Source organism: Acanthopagrus latus, chromosome 13, assembly GCF_904848185.1.
Source record: "Acanthopagrus latus isolate v.2019 chromosome 13, fAcaLat1.1, whole genome shotgun sequence".
NCBI classification, from domain to species: Eukaryota; Metazoa; Chordata; class Actinopteri; order Spariformes; family Sparidae; genus Acanthopagrus; species Acanthopagrus latus.
In genome coordinates, this window is record NC_051051.1 from 147,127 (window position 1) to 164,175 (window position 17,049).

Consider the following 17,049-nt stretch of genomic DNA (forward strand, 5'->3'; position numbering starts at 1 on the left):
ACTCTTGCATGATCAAATCATGTTATGCTCATGACCCAGTCCTCCTATGTCAGCACAAATCTAATTATGCTTCACAAATCTGAGCCTGTGGGCTCCTAAAGGTTGACTTGGAGACTGAGTAATGCTCAAATTTGTTCAAATGCCTCAAATATAAAGAGGCAGAGAGGCTTCCAGTCTCTCTCAAATAAGGCTGATACCAATGTTTGATAGGAAATCCCTCCTTGTAATTCCTCTCTACTTACTGGGCTACCACAATGCTCCGCTCCGTCTCCAGCTCTGCCTGGAATCTCTCTCTTCGGGCTTCCAAGGCCACATTCGGCCTCCTTGACGAGGAAAAGCTGTTCATCCAGGGCGTCCTTCTGAAGCTGCAGCTTCTGTAGGAAGCCTGCCGTTGACTCCAGCTCCTTCTCCAGAGAGAAGATGGTGCGGTCTTTAGATTTGATTTCATCCACCTAGAGGGTAGCAGAAGGACATTTTTCATTATTGCTGTGTCACTCTGGTGTAGTTTAGTTGTCATTCACCTTGTGAAAAGACAAGGAACATAACTATGTTAAAAATCAAATAAGATAAAATGAGAAACACTCTTAAACAGCCTTTTTCTCCATTTCATTTGGGGTCTTTTTTTAGTGATTGCAAGGTCCAATAAGCAATTGAAACATTGTTCTAATACATATCAATTTATAACCAGAAAAAAGAATCATTACATTTAGATGTGCACATGTCAGCCTGGTTGGGCTGAGCTCCCTCTACAGGAACATCGACCTTTTTATCACCCACACTCGTTTATCTGCTTTGTTGATCCTCACATGAATTACTGACGTTACAGCTAGTTGTCTTTATTTGTTTATATTTGAAATCATGTGGCATTATTTTGCAGAATATTTCAGTGTTTATGTTTTTAAGGGCACTTCAACATTTCTAAATATCTTTTTAAACCTACTACATTTGTGTAAACAAAGCACAAACCTCAAAGCCCAAAAACAACTCCACTGAAATGTTTCCCTGTAGCTCCACAAAAACTCTTTGACAACTGTGACAGTAACGTGCTCTGTCCCACTTGTGCTGCATCTAACAGGAGCAGTTTGGATGATGTCAGGTGAGCTTCAGCAGTGATGTGTGCATACCAGTCTGCGGATGTCCTTCTCACAGTCCCACTTGATCTTGGAAATCTGCTCCTGGTGCTGCTGGTGCTCCACACGCAGGTCTCCAGCCTTCATCTTGTCAGCCTGGATCATGTTGCTGAGAGCCTCGTCCGTCTGCTTCTTAGTGGACTTTAGCTCAGCGATCTCCTGCAGGAGCTTCACCCTCTCCACGTCAAAGAAGCGCCGTGCCTCCTCCTTGGCTTCCAGGGTCAGGGCAGTGCGCACCTGAAGACGGGAGTGGAGAAAGAGGAAGACCATTCATGTGGCTTTGCAGAATATTAATTTTTTATGAACTACTATGGCTTCACTCCCCTATCTTCTCCTCACCTTCTCTCCACTGCCATCACGCATAGCACTCAGTGCAGCTTTGAGCCTCTGGTTCTCCTGGTCTTTGATTTTGGCGTGGCGAGCCAGCTCCTGCTCGTGTTGCCGTGTCAGGTTTTCCCTGAGAGCCTGGAGCTCCTTTTGCTTCTCCTCGTGCCACTTGGCCCGCTGCTCTGTTAACATGGCAGTGTGACGGTGCTGCTCCTGCTCTCGCACCCGCTTCACCTCCTGAACCTTGTCGCGCTCCAGTTTGCTCACCTTTGAGAGGAGCGACAGAGGAAAGAGGAATTAGTGGCATACCGTTCTCCAAAAGGACCTCAGTCATTTTCTTTTAATTCAAATATTTTAAAAATGCTCTTATTTCTTTGATTTAAATGAAGCTCATTTAGTCGAGGTAATAATGTCATATTTTTACCAACCAACTTCATGGATGTAACAATGGTTTGAAAAAATGATGGGGACAAAATGACATCAGAGGTTCCTCAAATGAAAAAAAAGTTATCAAAGCTGCTAATAACATCCAAATATCTAGTTATCAGTATAATAACTGCTGCTTTACTGATGCACTAACCCTAATATCATTCCTACTTTTCTTGGTGAATAATGCAGTATCTTTGTGACAGAGATATCTCCCCATTTACTGGCACTGACGTGCGATTTTAAGGACAGACACACAAGACAGCAAATGAAACACAGATAAGATGATTGTTCTCACACAGAACATGCTTTTCCACCTCTGAGTTGTATGTGTCTCACTCTCAGTTCCTGTTTTACTCCAACAACCAACAAGTAAAGCTGAATCCAAATGTCATAGGACAGTCTCATGGCCTCACAGACTTGATGTGATGACAGTGAACACATCACGGTACATATACAACTGGTATCTGTGAGGACTTTTGAATTCAGCTTGAGATAGAACAGTTAAATGTAGCCTGAGTGGTGCCCTCAATGACTTGCAGCGCAAAATCATGATAAGCTCAAATGTAATTGTGATATGTTACTGTCGATTAAAGAATATCACCATCTTAAACATTTTGTCTTATCTATTCCTTTAATTATTCATAGCGACAGTTGAGGGGGCAGACAGGAAATGTGGAGAGAGAGAGAGAGAGAGAGAGAGAGAGAGAGAGAGAGAGAGAGAGAGACAGAGAGAGAGAGAGAGAGAGAGAGAGAGACAGAGAGAGAGAGAGAGAGAGAGAGAGGGCAACATGCAACAAAGGTCGCCGGCTAGATTCAACCCGATGACTGTGTGGCCATTAAGAAAACCATCAATCATGCTGTTTAATATTTAACACTGATCATCCCGGTGTTAACCACATGAGGATGTACATTAACAAGTACACTGCTTAGGAAAGCACAATAGCTTACTGTATGAATGCACAGTGTACTATTCTGTTGACAAGACTTATGCCATACAGAGCATGCATGACAACATAAACATGCCATGTATGGAGACATGTCACAAGATGTACTTGCACTTCCAAGACACTGGTTAGACGTAAGCAGCTTGTCCAAAGGTCACTCTAAGAATTCTATTAGATGATCTATTGACTGGTTTTCAAAAACTTAGCCACTTTGACTTATGACTTTGTGAAAGTAATATTCACCAAGCTAACATTATATTGAAAACATTCAGGGCAAATCAATGTGTTTCCATGTTGTACAGTACCTTGCATTTTTCTTGGTGTAGCTCAATCTGAATGTCAGTCAGCTTGGACCTGAGATCTTCGTTAGCTGCCTGCAGGGCAGAGATGAGCGCCTCGGGCTTCTCACCCTTTGTACGCCCTTTCTTGGCCATTGAGTCGATTACTAGAGAGGTTCTTCTGATGCTTTCATTGAGACGTCACAGAAACTTTCCAAGGCGCTCCCAAGTTTTTCCAGTTCCTCCTCTTCCTCATTCTCTTATCAGACAAAAGGGCTTGATAGATGGAGGAGAGACAAGGAGAGACAGACTTAGACATATGTAGTGTACACTGAAGGAAAGTCATGAGTTGTCACATCAGGGCTTATGATTTTAATACCATCTTAAAATGACTGGCATTTGTTAATAAACTAGAAGTGAATTTCCAGTTCCTTTTTTTCTGCAGTGAACTCCGAGGGGGATCTATCTGCTATCTGCTAACTTACAACAGTCACCATCTATTCATGACCTGGCTGCATTGTTTGGTCTGAACCAGGAATATTGTTTGGTGTCAAGACACCAACTTCCACAGTTTTCTGAGCCTCTGTATTTGGGCCTTTTGCATTCCTTTGACCCTGGTCACAGCAGCTGTGACAGTCAAGGATTTATCAAGCAGTGTGTGACATCAACACTGAAACTCTCAGCATTACAAATGAGTTAGCATCATTGGCCATGTTTACTGTGCTGTAAACAAAGCACCCAGAATATTTCCAGTTGGCATTACATAATGCACTGGAGTGTCAACAGCTGATTAGGCCCACCATTGTCCTTCTAGACACTAAAAGCCTATCCTACAGCTGACATTCAGCCTCGTCAGGGTTTTCTGTTAACCATGGCTTTAAAAAAAATCACTTTTGCTTCAAGTAAATCTCTTGTGTGGACTCCCTCCGTGTTGCATTCCCTGTCAACCATTGACAGAAACAACACAACATAAATAAGAATGGAAAAAAGGTATCAGTGTGGTGCCTGTGTCATAGTGATTAACCCCAGAGCTCTGAAGTAAAGGTGTGATAAGATGTTTGTTTGCATCCAAGCTTAAAGAAAGGAGGCGTAAAATACTAGAAGAGGGTTTTTTAGACTAAATGGTTGTCTGGGTATATGCAAAGTCTGTGGTAATCCTTCCTGCCCAACTCTCAGCCTTTTCCTCATCCACAGCTTGAGGTCAGATGAAAGCCAACAACCCGCTGGGTACTAAAACAGACATGTTTGGAGCTTATATAAGCAGGACGGCACAGACTATCAGAGAGTAAATGACACAAATCAGCCAGAATCACTGTGTGGAAATTAGGAATTTTAGTTGTCATGGAAAGAACTTTTGTCTTTTAAGTAATAGAATAAAGTCCTGACATAAGGTTTGCCTATTTCAGCAATGATATGACCTGGTAAACAAGGAAAGTGTTCTTAATGTACTCCATGGGTGAGTTTAAACTGTGTCATGTAGGCAGAAAATGAAAGGATGTGTGTTCTGCAGAACAAACCATTTGGCTGAGATCACAAAGCCCTTCTAGACAAAGAAGAGACCTTTATTATCTCTAGCTGCACAAGCAACTGAACTGAGTGTGTTTTCCAACAGGCCTCCCTGTCTTACACTGTTTACGTCCTCTTATTTATGTGATTCTGCTGATTGGGTGATATATTATAACTACTGCAAAGTGATTAACACCTAGCAGCACAATGAAAGAGGAGGCGCTCAATGCAGTATTGTGGTTTGATGGTGCAAATGAAGAAATTCATAGTCATTTCCAGTCTGGCTGTCGTCCACAGAGCATTTCATAATTAAAAAAAGAGATTGAAATTTAGATTGTGGATCCAACAGATTGTGGATCCAGTATGCCCAATAATCCACATGTGGTTCAACGTCCCCACATCCAGTACAAGCTTCCTGTTGTCCCAGTTAAGCCAGACAAAATGCAATGCGTAGGCTTCAGGGCACTTTGTAAAGGAATGTCATTGCAAATTATTTACCAACCAGCCTCCAGCTGGAATTTAATTGGATATTGATATTCAACTGGACCAGAAATCCTTTGATTGCTGCTAGGGTAAATAACTTAGACAGAGCATAACTATGTTATTGATTAAACACAAAATGACAGATCAAGTAGAACAACTTAGAACTCCTGAATAATATGTGCTCATACTAATGTTTGGTTTAATTTGCTTCCTAATAGTCTTTTTGTGATTATAGGACAACTGTGTTCAGTTGGTGTGAGCTCCAGTTAATGGAGCGGAACATGAAATATTTACTGTCATGAATGGGATCCCTGTAGAAAAAACAAACCAGAAACCAGAAGTACATAAATATATTAAAGTGCTTCAAAAAGATATTAAGTTCAACTTCCATAAACTAAAAACAAATATATGAATTCAACAATACTCCTAATGGTGTTGTAGTGCACTTATAAAACATGTGTACAATTTTAAATATTACAGTTTAGCACATAAAGGTTCACTGCATACATTTCAAGTTGTGCTTTTCTACAATATTACAACTAAAATATACTTTGTACAATATTAGTGGTTTCAAAATAGCAAACTTAAGGTTTACTAATCATAAACATATAGTGGTGATCAAGCCTTCAGACTTTATATAATCAGTATACTTTGTCCACGAGCGATGCAAAGGATTTCTTACAGTTTTTCTAGTAGTAATAATTCATCTCAAAGATGTTCCACTGGGAATCAACAAGGGCTTATCAGTTTTACAGAAAGATTCCCTGGATCTTTGTGGGCTTTACAGTCTGTACAGTGAGCGACAGCCTCAGTCCTCAGACCCTCGATCAGAGTGAGGAAAAACTTGCCATATTGAAAAATAAACAACTTTTCACAAGGAGAAAAACAAGATGTTAGAAAGTGAGGAGAAGCTACAGAGGAGGAATTCTCCCAGGATGGACAGACGTACAGAGATTTTGCATGTGCAGATTTGAACAGAACAGATTTGCTAATAATGTGAACTGTCTCATTGTTATTTGGAAAGCTCTTTCCAATAACAGCTGACTTTTGCAGATGAGGACGTACATTTAAGTGAAACTCTCGCCAAAATACAACCGAGGCTTTTTTTGTGAATGTATATGAGTCAAACCTTCGTGTAAAAGCATACTTATGACGAAAGAGGCACTTTTAAGATTTACCGTATTTTCGTTTTTTGGGTCAAACTCATTTTCAATGGGAGTGCTATGGGCAAATTAGCGATAGCATTAAAATCTCTGTTTTTAAAACAGTAAGAAGGCTCAACACAACATGAAACTTTGCTCGTAGTATCACCAGGGCCTCTACACATGAACACGAGCATTGAGAATATTATTTGTGTACACAGAGTTTACTAAAAAGGTTTTTGAACGACTCATGTTAGCAGTAGCTTGTTCCGCTTGCAGCCGTCATAGCAGCCGAGAAGTGTCGATCTCAGAATGCGACGTAACATAGAGAAAAGTTAAAGTCACATTAAAGTTTCACTGAGGGACCGTAAATTTAAAGCTCGATCACAATTCATTGCAATAGTTTAGAGAATCTACAGGATAATTACAGTGTCTCCTCATTAATGTTGTCACTTTGTTATATTGGGGCCTATGAAAACAAGCCCAAAACAACTGGCTTCTGTGGTTGAAAAACCTGCGACCCGCTACTACCAATATATAAGCGACTTTACAGAAAAACAAGCCCAAAGTCAATTATAATGAGCAGACTTGGCAACTGTGATGTATTCCCGGCCAGTTAGTGAGAGCCGGTTCTTTCCATCCTTACTCAGCACTACCTTCTGCACCCGTTTAATATTTCATCACACACAGCTGCAGCAGAAAAAGGAGCTTTACCCAATAACTGCATAGGCTAGTAAGCTATTGTTAGCAGACGGTGGACACTGTTTCAGCCTATTCTATACATGTCATCACACTTCTCCAATCCAGACAGGAAGGACGCTGGAGGGAATACCTGAACTGGACATACATAGAAACATTTAATGACGTCTCCCACAGACAAACGATTATTCCATCCAGGAAGTATTCTGCATATTGATCAAAAATGATGACAATAGTTAAAATGTTTTAGTTTTAGATTTTATTTATTATTTTATTTTTTAGCGGGTAAAGCTTAGCAATAACACATGTGATGATGATTCACTGATGACTCATCTACATTCATCTTCTGTCATGCATAGACACCCTCACCTCACCATGACTACTAATACTGTATTAACCTACAAACCATTCACAGCATTCTGATAACGTTCTGAAGGGTTAGACTAGATATGAATTTGCTGGGAGCCTAAGGTAATCTGATTACTGTCCTATTCCATTTTCAGACTGCACTGGGAAATAATCCTCTGGCTAGCCAAACGAACATAACACAGCCACAGACGGGCATCATGGGTGACAGTGGGCCACACACCGGATGTCGCCTCATCTCTCCAACCTTTCATTTCTATTTTGAGTGAATTATTTTCACTGTTTTTTATGACTATGCTCTGTGGATCCTGAACTGATTTTAAAGCCAGGACAAAGGTCATTTTTAGTGCATTTAATATATTTTTCTGGCCGACTATTCTTACAATGCAACTTCTTACATAACAGGCTTAAAACTGAGCTTGATTAACCATACACTGTAAAATCAGACAAAGTCAATTTATTCAAACTTGTTTAACTTAAATTGAATAGACTATATACTTGGTAATTCTGAGGTCATCATTTTCCTTACTTTTTTAAGTTAAATCAACTTTTGAAACCCAGGTTGCACCACAATTTTACACTTTGCAATTGTTGTCATTTTTCTCTAAAGACAAAAACGTGTTATTTTGACACCTTCCTCTACAGTTAAGAAATAACCTAGTGGTTGCAAATCATTTAGTTACTACATTCAGATTGTTATTGTAGCAAATGTTTTAGTGTTACTGACAAAATTGAGCAAACTTCAAATTAGGAATCTAGTACTGACAGACAGCAACTTGCAGAGTAATTTCAATCACTGACACGTGTGTACTTACTGACACAAGTTCATGAAATTCGTATAACTTAGAGTATTAGTTGGCTGTTTGAGTTAGCTGGAGATGTCTGCTGTAGGGATGCCTGTACCGTCTGCCACGGAGCTGAGTGATCTTTATTTCCTGGCACACAAATTGGCCAAAAAAATTCATTTGAAAAATTCAACCATATTTTCAAATTATGCTTTAAAAAAATCAAATAAAAACAGTCCAACAAGAAGGCTTTATCCACTCAGCTGCTAGCTCACCAAGCACCACTTAGTGAATGCTCAGCACACCAGAGGGTCAAATGAATAAAGGAAACATGTTTTGTTGAATTAAGCCGATTATTTGAAACTGTTGCCGACTTAGCCTACATCAACCAGATATGTAACAACACTAGCAGTGATTTGAAATCATTTTACTGCTGTAACAAAAGCCGTGGCTCTTAAGGATCTATTTTGGACCAAAGTAAAATTGAATAAAGAAAATTCAGGGATACCAAACTAATTTGTTAATACGTTATTTACATACTAGATATGCATCGAGCTTGTGCACCCACTCCAGACAGGGGTGCACGTTAGCACTTTAATCTCAGCAGCTACAGTGTACATAATATCCTAACAAATAAACATATAATCTGAGGGCTTCAGAAGAAAACACAAGCTGTATGAAGCCTCCAGAAATGTGGACCACGAGAACTGACTTTCCTTTGGCATGAGGGTGAGTAAATAATGGCTACATTTTTATTTTTGGGAAAACTTTTCCTTTAACCATCTCCAGTGGGAAATATTAGCAGCTAAATGCTCCACCATGTTCACGAGCTAGCTGCTAACTTTGTTTGTCTGCCATTTGGTGCTGGGCAGCTAGCATTAATATACAGAGGGTTTATTCTACTGAAATGTTAGCATTTATTGACTCGTGTTTGTGGTCTTTTGAAAAAATGAAGTCTGATTTTCACTTCTCTTTTCCATTTTTTGCCTTTTACATTTCTCCGATGGGTTGCTTGACTGCATCTTCGCCTTTCCCATGAAGCACACTGGCACCGTGACCCAATTTTGACTCCTCAGACATCAGTTTCGGCTGATAGCACTGGATTTTACAGCCAGAGTCTCAAAGGATACAAAAAGAAGGGCAAGCATGCCTCGCTGCTGCCTGCCGCCTTCAGTCTGATGCTACTCAGTGTCCTCATGGTGAAAGCCATGCCTGCAAGTGTTTCATGGTTTATGAGATTTAAGGCCACACATTTCTCCTTCACTACACACAGACTTCACATCTTTTTCATGCTGCATTTAGGAATGTTTCGCATCAGTTTTTGCCAAATTTTGTATCAGTTTTTGCCAAATTTTGCTCATTAACTGTCTTTCACTTCTATGAGTCACATGAGAAGGTGCAACTTGCATCAATATTAAGCTTTCAACATCTAGAAATGGGCATTTAATCTAAAGTTTTGACCATGTAAAGGTTGAGATTAAACAGAAGTGGGTGATTTCCTTTCTGCTCACAAACAAAATGCTATTGAGTTATGCAGTCTTTCATTTCCCAAAATAAATCTTTCAACATAGAGCCAACATTTGCTATATCAGGACCGACCATCTGTCATCCATTACCCAGGCAAACTGCTGTGCAAGCTATATTTTGCCTTGGGTTAGGGCTGGATTAAAGAATAAGATCAGCTTTGGTTGCTTTTTGGGATAATATTTGGAGTTTCCATAAGCCCTCTAAAACGGTGTGAGGATAGCAGCCAGCCAGGCAAGACACTGTAGCACTGGAAGGAAACAGTTGATAAAATGTAGGTCAGAACTGAGAAGTGGGAAGAAGAACAAGAACAGATACTGGTAAAAAATGTGGGAAACAGCTGCACAAACCCTCAATATTGAGTTATTAATCCAAACCAAGTAATCGTTAAGTGTTTCCATACGTTTATCAAAGACTATCATTCATTTAAAGCCATTTTGATGTCAGCAAATATAGCCGTAGATCAATTTTAGGAAAGTGAGGGTGGAATTCTAGTGGATCAAATGCCAAAATGTTGAGGAAAAAGCCCAAAGGAAAAGCATCTCTGAATATTTAATCTGGTTATGATTGATACTTTTGATCTATTACATAATTAGATTTACCCCCTTGTGGTTTTATGCCTCCACCAACCAGTCGAGTTGAAGTTTATAGTCATGTCTGTCCGGACTCATAATATTTGCACAAAAGACTTTGAAGGAATTTGATCAAAGTGAATAAATGTATTCATTATTTTGCAAAATGGAAGTTATGCCTATACTGACAGGTATATGTGCTGAGGAACTTTTCTACTCAGTGACTCTGTGTCTTTCCTGAAGCGCACAGAGGACTGATATTGAGCTTCAGTGACCTGAAGCTCAATATCAGCAAAACTAATGAGATTTTGGTTGACGACTGTATTCCAACTGATGTTGTTCTGTCAGACCCTTCAGATAAATATTGATCTACAATACAGAGATATATAAGTAAAATGGATTTGACTTTCTAAAGCTTTGTTTTGTTCTGTTGTTTTGTTTGTTAGTGTGTAAGTTAAATTAGAGAAACACAAAGCAGAGTCAGTTTCTTGTCCATTCTTGTCCAGTAAGCCTGATTGTGATCAGACATAAAGATGCTACACACTCTCACATATTCTCTTGTCACTCCTAAGATATCATAGTCACAAGACTCAGATGCAGGTGTAACAGACAGACAGACAGACAGGCAGACAGACAGCACCAACAGGTAATGCCTCCGGTAGAGAGGTACAGATATATGGAAGCTTCGACGGAACAAAACATGAAATAAATATACTAGCCTTTGACTTAGACCTGATCACAAAATATACAATACAATTAATATTAACACATAATGAGAAATGAGAAGGACTTTCCCCAATACCAGACGAAGTTAATTATCTGTCTTCACTAACACTGATGATGGTGCTGAGCATTTACACAGTTTACAACAGTTTCAACTCCATTAGTCAATCCAGGTTTTCCACGGCTAGCCAGAGGGTAATACATCACATACAAAGGGGAGGAGTTTCAATGTCTAACCAATCACAAACACAGACAGATGAACTGGCAGCAGAAATATAGATTGTATTAAAGAAGAGCAAACTATCAACTAATAGAAGAGGATGAAACATGTAACCCAGACTCAAAGCTGCCTGCAGCAGGAAGGACAGCTGACACTGTGTGGATGCCTGAAGGAACAGCCTGTCATTAGGCCACCAGCACATCTGAAGATCATAACATTTGTGCCTTCCTTTAAATGAATGTATTGCTTAGTAAGCTTGTGTGATTTGGTTTTATATGTATGTATATAAAAACATAATTCTAAGTGATACTTTCATATCTCATGCCAAGGCCTTTGGGGCTTCAATCAGTCTGTGTAGTAGGATGACATCAGTAAGACACGATGAAAAGGCTCTGGCATTAAAGGAGCACGCCAATCATGATCCACACAGAAATCATGGGATCATCTGTGAGGATGATGAGGATGATGATGCCATTTACCAGAATTCATTCGCCAATAAGGTGGTGCTTTTAAATGTGTTGAATCAATGATTTATCAATGATGATCAATGTGAAGAGTAAGTATAACTGTGAGGCTCCCCAGAAAGAAGTGAACCCCTGAAAAACCTTGATGTGTGTGTTACTTACTGCACTTCTATCCATCATCCTATCGTGAATTTTTAGTCCTAGCAAACAGAATCATACATTTTGATTATTCTGTTTGCTACTCAAGGTTACGCAACTGAGTCAGCTGAAGCTAGTCAGACTGACGCCAGCCCTGATGTCAACTGAAGTTTAATCAGTCCCGGGTTCAAAATGCCACCACATCGTCTGGAGTCAAGCAGCACTCTCCTGCTCGTTTGTGGATTATGCTGTGACTGCTTTTTAGTTTAGCCAAAAAATGACTTCTAATCCATCTGCTTCAGGTCAAAACATCATGAACAGAGCTCTAATAAATCTGAACATACTGCAGAAAAGTGCATCATGTGGTCTGATCCATGGTTTGAATGTGTTTTCACATAATATATAATGATACAAATTCCCTGAATAAGGTTTGTGGACTCACACTAGATATTCTGCAACGACTCAGCAAAAGTTAGTCAGACTGATGGCAGCACTGCCCTGATGTCAGTGAGCGACTTCAGTCTAATCAGTCTGGGATCTGGCTGTGATGTAATTTGGTTTAAAGGGTCATCGTGTCGGCTGAAGTCAAGCAGCACTCTCCTGCTCATTCATGGATTATGTTTTGACTGCAGTTAAGTTCAGTCCAAAAATGACTTGTAATCCAAAACAACAGCAGAGTGTATGAACATGCTTCCTCCTCCGTGTCTGCAGGTCACCTGAATGATCAGTTAACATAGTGGTTTTGAAAGCACTTAGTGATTGTCAAACAATGACACGGCTTGGAGCTGTCAGAATTTATTGACCTAACCCTGAACTTTCTCCAGGATTTCTCACATTTAAAAGTATATTAGTTGTCATAACTGAATAATACTGATCAGTTTGATCCACAGGAGTGGCTGGTTGAGTATGTTTGTGTTTCTACAGATGGTCTAATCTCAGCTGATGAAACTTTAGTTCTTTACAGTGAGTTTAACATTTTGATCTTCATTAACTTGTTGAGCAGCACTGATGCCATCCCAGACTGGAAGTAACTAATTACAGCTACTGTAAATAAGTTATATCTTGGGGTATTTTTTACTTTTGAAGTATTTCTACATGTCTACATTTTTATTTATGAAATAATATGATGTGTCCAGTAATGCAACAACACATGATGGCAGGGAGATCCAGAAATTAAAGGGAAAGTCCTCAGAAAATATGAAAATTTAGTCATTATCTCCACACCCTCATGCTGATAGAAAGTTGGGTGAAAAAATATTTCTGGAGCTTCACAGCAAAACAGTCTCACAACATTCTCAAGGAACAACAGAAATGGACGGGGACCTGAACAGAAACTTAAAACAACAACCAAAAAAAAAAAAATGGCTCCATACAGCTTTTGTGGTGTGATCTAAGTCTCCTGAGGACCCGCAGTCCCAAACCGATGTGAAAAGATCTTATTTACACCTTGCTGTACAGTACAAGAACCAAAAAAATAGATCACATCACTCCAGTTCTTAAATCTTTACACTGGCTTCCTGTCTGTCAAAGAATATACCACCATCACCACCACCTCCTCCACAAAAGCAGCAGGAACAGACCCAGCCAGGCAGACCGTCCTATGTCGAGGTCGTCAGTGGAGCAGCAGGCCCCGCCCACAGAGAAATTGAGAGCCATCCAGGACATGCTGAGCACATTATGCTCTCATCTTATGGGCCACAGTCATGGTCAGTGGTAATGAGCAGGTAGTGGTTCTTTAACAAAATGTCCACAAAGTAAACTAAACACTGTGTATACACACGTTAAACACTTCATGGTATGAAAATGTATGGTTTATGTAATCATCACACTGTAAAGTTATTTTATGTTCAAAACAGTTATTTGTTTTTTTCTCTTTTTTTTAAAGTGACAATCTGTTACAGCTGCAATGAAATCATTTAGCATGTCTCTTTGGAATATTCAGGGTTTAAACTCTTATTTATTTTGTTTAAAAAGTAGAAACCTTGACTTCTTAGACAAAGTTAACAATGTAGATATTGTTATTTTACAGGAGACTTGGTGCTAAGGAGATGCCCCCACTGGTTGTCCCCCTAACTATAGAGAGTTTATAGTCCCATCAACAAAACTAAATGGAGTCACCCGGGGTAGAGACTCAGGGGAAATGTTGATGTGGTATAAGTTAATTTAATAAGCAAACTTAATAGAAATAATGAAAAAGGGAAATATCACATTTGGTAAAAAAATGAAAAACAATATGATTTTTTAATGTTCAATTTATATTCCCCCAATAGAATCTCCATATTTCAATGAGGAGATTTTCTCCACCATAGAAGCAGAGATCAGCCATTTCTAGGCCCGGGGATCTGTGCTGATCACTGGAGATTTAAATGCTAGAACTGGTGAGGAGCTAGACTTTACTAGTACTGGGGGTGACAGTTACATCACTGGAACTAACCTTGACTTCCCTATCCTTCCCAACAGGAATAATTATGACAAAAACACAAACAGGAGTGGAAAACAAGTCTTACAGCTTTGCAGAGAGCTGGGTCTGTACATTGTCAATGGAAGGCTGCGAGGGGACTCCTTTGGAAGGTATACGTATTGTTCAAACCTCGGCAGCAGCACTGTTGATTATGCTATAACAGATTTAGACCAAACCTCTTTGAGAGCCTTCACGGTGAAAGAACAAACACCTCTATCAGATCACTCTCAGATCACTTTGTATCTGGAAAGAGCAGACACAGGTAACACATTTTCTCAGCCATGTAAACTGTACAAAATAAAGAAGCAATACAAATGGGCACAAAACAGCCTGGAACAGTACCAGGATGCAATGGTCAGTGAAGAAATCCAGTCTCTTCTAGACTCCAACCTGGTCCAGAGCTACCCTCAGAATCCAGAGGGTGTAGAGCTGTGTCTGGTAAACATTATCCACATATTACATCATTTGGCCTCATTATCAAACTTAAAATGCAAAACAAAACACTCAAAGAAAATGAACAGGGAGAGGTGGTTTGATCCAGACTGCAAAACCATCAGGAAGATGCAGAGTTCTGCAAAAGTATCCTCTGGGTACAAAGAAAAACACCAAACTCTGCATGCAGGGCCGAGTTAGGCCAATATCCTTCACTTCTAGATATTCAAAAAAGATCTATTAAGTTCTGGAGCCATATCAAAACGAGCGACCCTGCCTCTTACCATTATAAAGCCCTTGCCTACCAGTAGTTGAGCATAGAAAGGAGTCCCTCAGCTAACTGGTCCTGAGGCTGGCTGACCTTTCACCTTCTGAAATCACAAACCCCGGTCAGCCTCAGAGCAGTTACACTATCACTCAGAAGATTAGACCTAACCAAATTATAACTAAAGAAAAAGAAAAATACACAACTTATTGGAATGATATTCTACGCTCACAACACAAACTGGAAACATCTCTGACCCTAAACAGACAGTATGCTGTGGCACAGTACCTAACCACAGAACCGAATCAGAACCTGAGAGAGACAGTGACAGTGTGCAGACTGAGTGACCACAGTCTGGCAGTAGAACAGGACAGACACCATCAGACCTGCTGCACAGAGGACAGGCTGTGCTGTCACTGTGATGAGGGAGCTGGAGAAGCACAACTACACTTTCTAACGCAGTGTCACAAATACAGACACATCAGAGAGGAATTCTTTCCACTATTTCAAAATCATTGCCCTGAATTCGGGGGTTTGACAGAAAGGGAGAAAAGACCCCTCATTCTGGGGGAAAAGAGAGAATGTGCAGTGTTGGCTGCTAAATATGTCACTTCCTGCCACAACAAACGAGACAACCAGCAGGACATAGATACAGTCAGATAGACATTTATAAATATACTTGTATTTACAAATGTCTACCGCCATCCATCTTCTTTAATTTTGTAGTCTATTTTATTCATTCATTTATCAACATTATTTATCTATATTATTATCTATAATAATATATATTATCTATATTATATATTACTATTACGATTACCCCCACTATTAACATCTCTTCCTTTTAGCTTTTTAGCTTGATTGCTCATGTTACCTGTACATTTATATATATATATAGATATATATATCTATATATATATACACACACACATATATACACACACATATGTACATATATATAAATATTCAATTCAAACATTCAATTCAAACAGCTATATATATATATATATATATATATATATATATATATATATATATATATATATATATATATATATATATATATATATATATATATATATATATATGTATGCCTGCTGTTGGTTTATAAAGCACTAAATGGTTTCTGAACCATCCAGACCTGTGAGGTCACTGGGCTCAGGTCTGCTTTCAGTCGCTGGAGTCAGACCTAAACATGGAGAAGCAGCGTTCAGTTATTATGACCCACATATCTAAAACAACTCTCACCTGTTTTAAATCAGGACTGAGGAGCTTTCTGTTTACCATTGCTACTGCTACTAGTACTAGTACTACTTCACTGAAGTACTACTGAGTACAACGACTACTACTAAAAGCTCTGAACTTTATTCTGTAAAGTTCGTGTCTCTTTTAAACCTTTTCTATTTTAGCCTATTTACCCATTTCTTAACTTGTATGTACGTATGTTTTGTTTCTTGATGTCTTTTTAAATGTATTTGAAATGCAATTTTTAATTGATTTCAATGTTATCTGTATGCCATTGTAAAGGACTCTGAGCTGCATTGTGTCTGAATAGTTACATACCTCATAGCTAACACTTTTAGTTTAGCGGGCAACTACTGGCAAGATTTCTGCTAAAATGGTGTAAATAATGTCATTTCATATCAATTTGGGATCTCACAGCTTTTGAAAATGTGCATTACACAGGATCTGAGATACCAAATTGATTCAAACTGATGTTTTTTGCACCCTTGATGCGCATTTGAGCTTATGCACCCAACAGAAACATCATGTGTATGACCCCTGCTGCCCGTCTGTATGAGCTCACAGTGTCTGATCCCTCAGCTTTATCTCGCTCCATCACTGTATGCAACAATCCAGCAGCTCTCCTTTTTGCAATTCAATCCATAAACTACTAACTGGTGGGCAGTTCTCTACCCTACATCTGTGCTGACCCTTACAAACAACAGCGTGACAAATGCCCTCCCAGCAGGGTGATGTGTGTTAAACCAGGCCAGTGTGAGTCCCTGAGGCAGCTGCAGGCTCCAGACCCCCTCTCCCCTCAGTCTGGAGGCCCTGCCTGCCCGCTCTGGACTGTAGCATCCTTTTTCAACATCACTGCAGCATCCTTTCAAGACGTGTCCGGTAACGTGTGTAGGCTTTTCAAGCAGAATAATGCACA

At 39.5% G+C, this 17,049-nt stretch overlaps 1 protein-coding gene across 2 annotated transcripts in view; it reads right to left on the reverse strand.

Moving 5' to 3' along the window:
• Positions 1 to 17,049, reverse strand: part of jakmip2 (janus kinase and microtubule interacting protein 2) — a 36,484-nt gene that overhangs the window by 18,588 nt on the left and 847 nt on the right. For both annotated transcript variants that reach the window (XM_037119667.1, XM_037119669.1), the window contains exons 2-5: positions 3,136 to 3,384; positions 1,470 to 1,724; positions 1,125 to 1,367; positions 243 to 452 (exon numbers count right to left, since the gene is read on the reverse strand). In XM_037119667.1, the coding sequence (XP_036975562.1) occupies positions 243 to 452; positions 1,125 to 1,367; positions 1,470 to 1,724; positions 3,136 to 3,264 (837 nt within the window). In that variant the 5' untranslated portion in view covers positions 3,265 to 3,384. The remainder of the gene's footprint in view (positions 1 to 242; positions 453 to 1,124; positions 1,368 to 1,469; positions 1,725 to 3,135; positions 3,385 to 17,049) is intronic.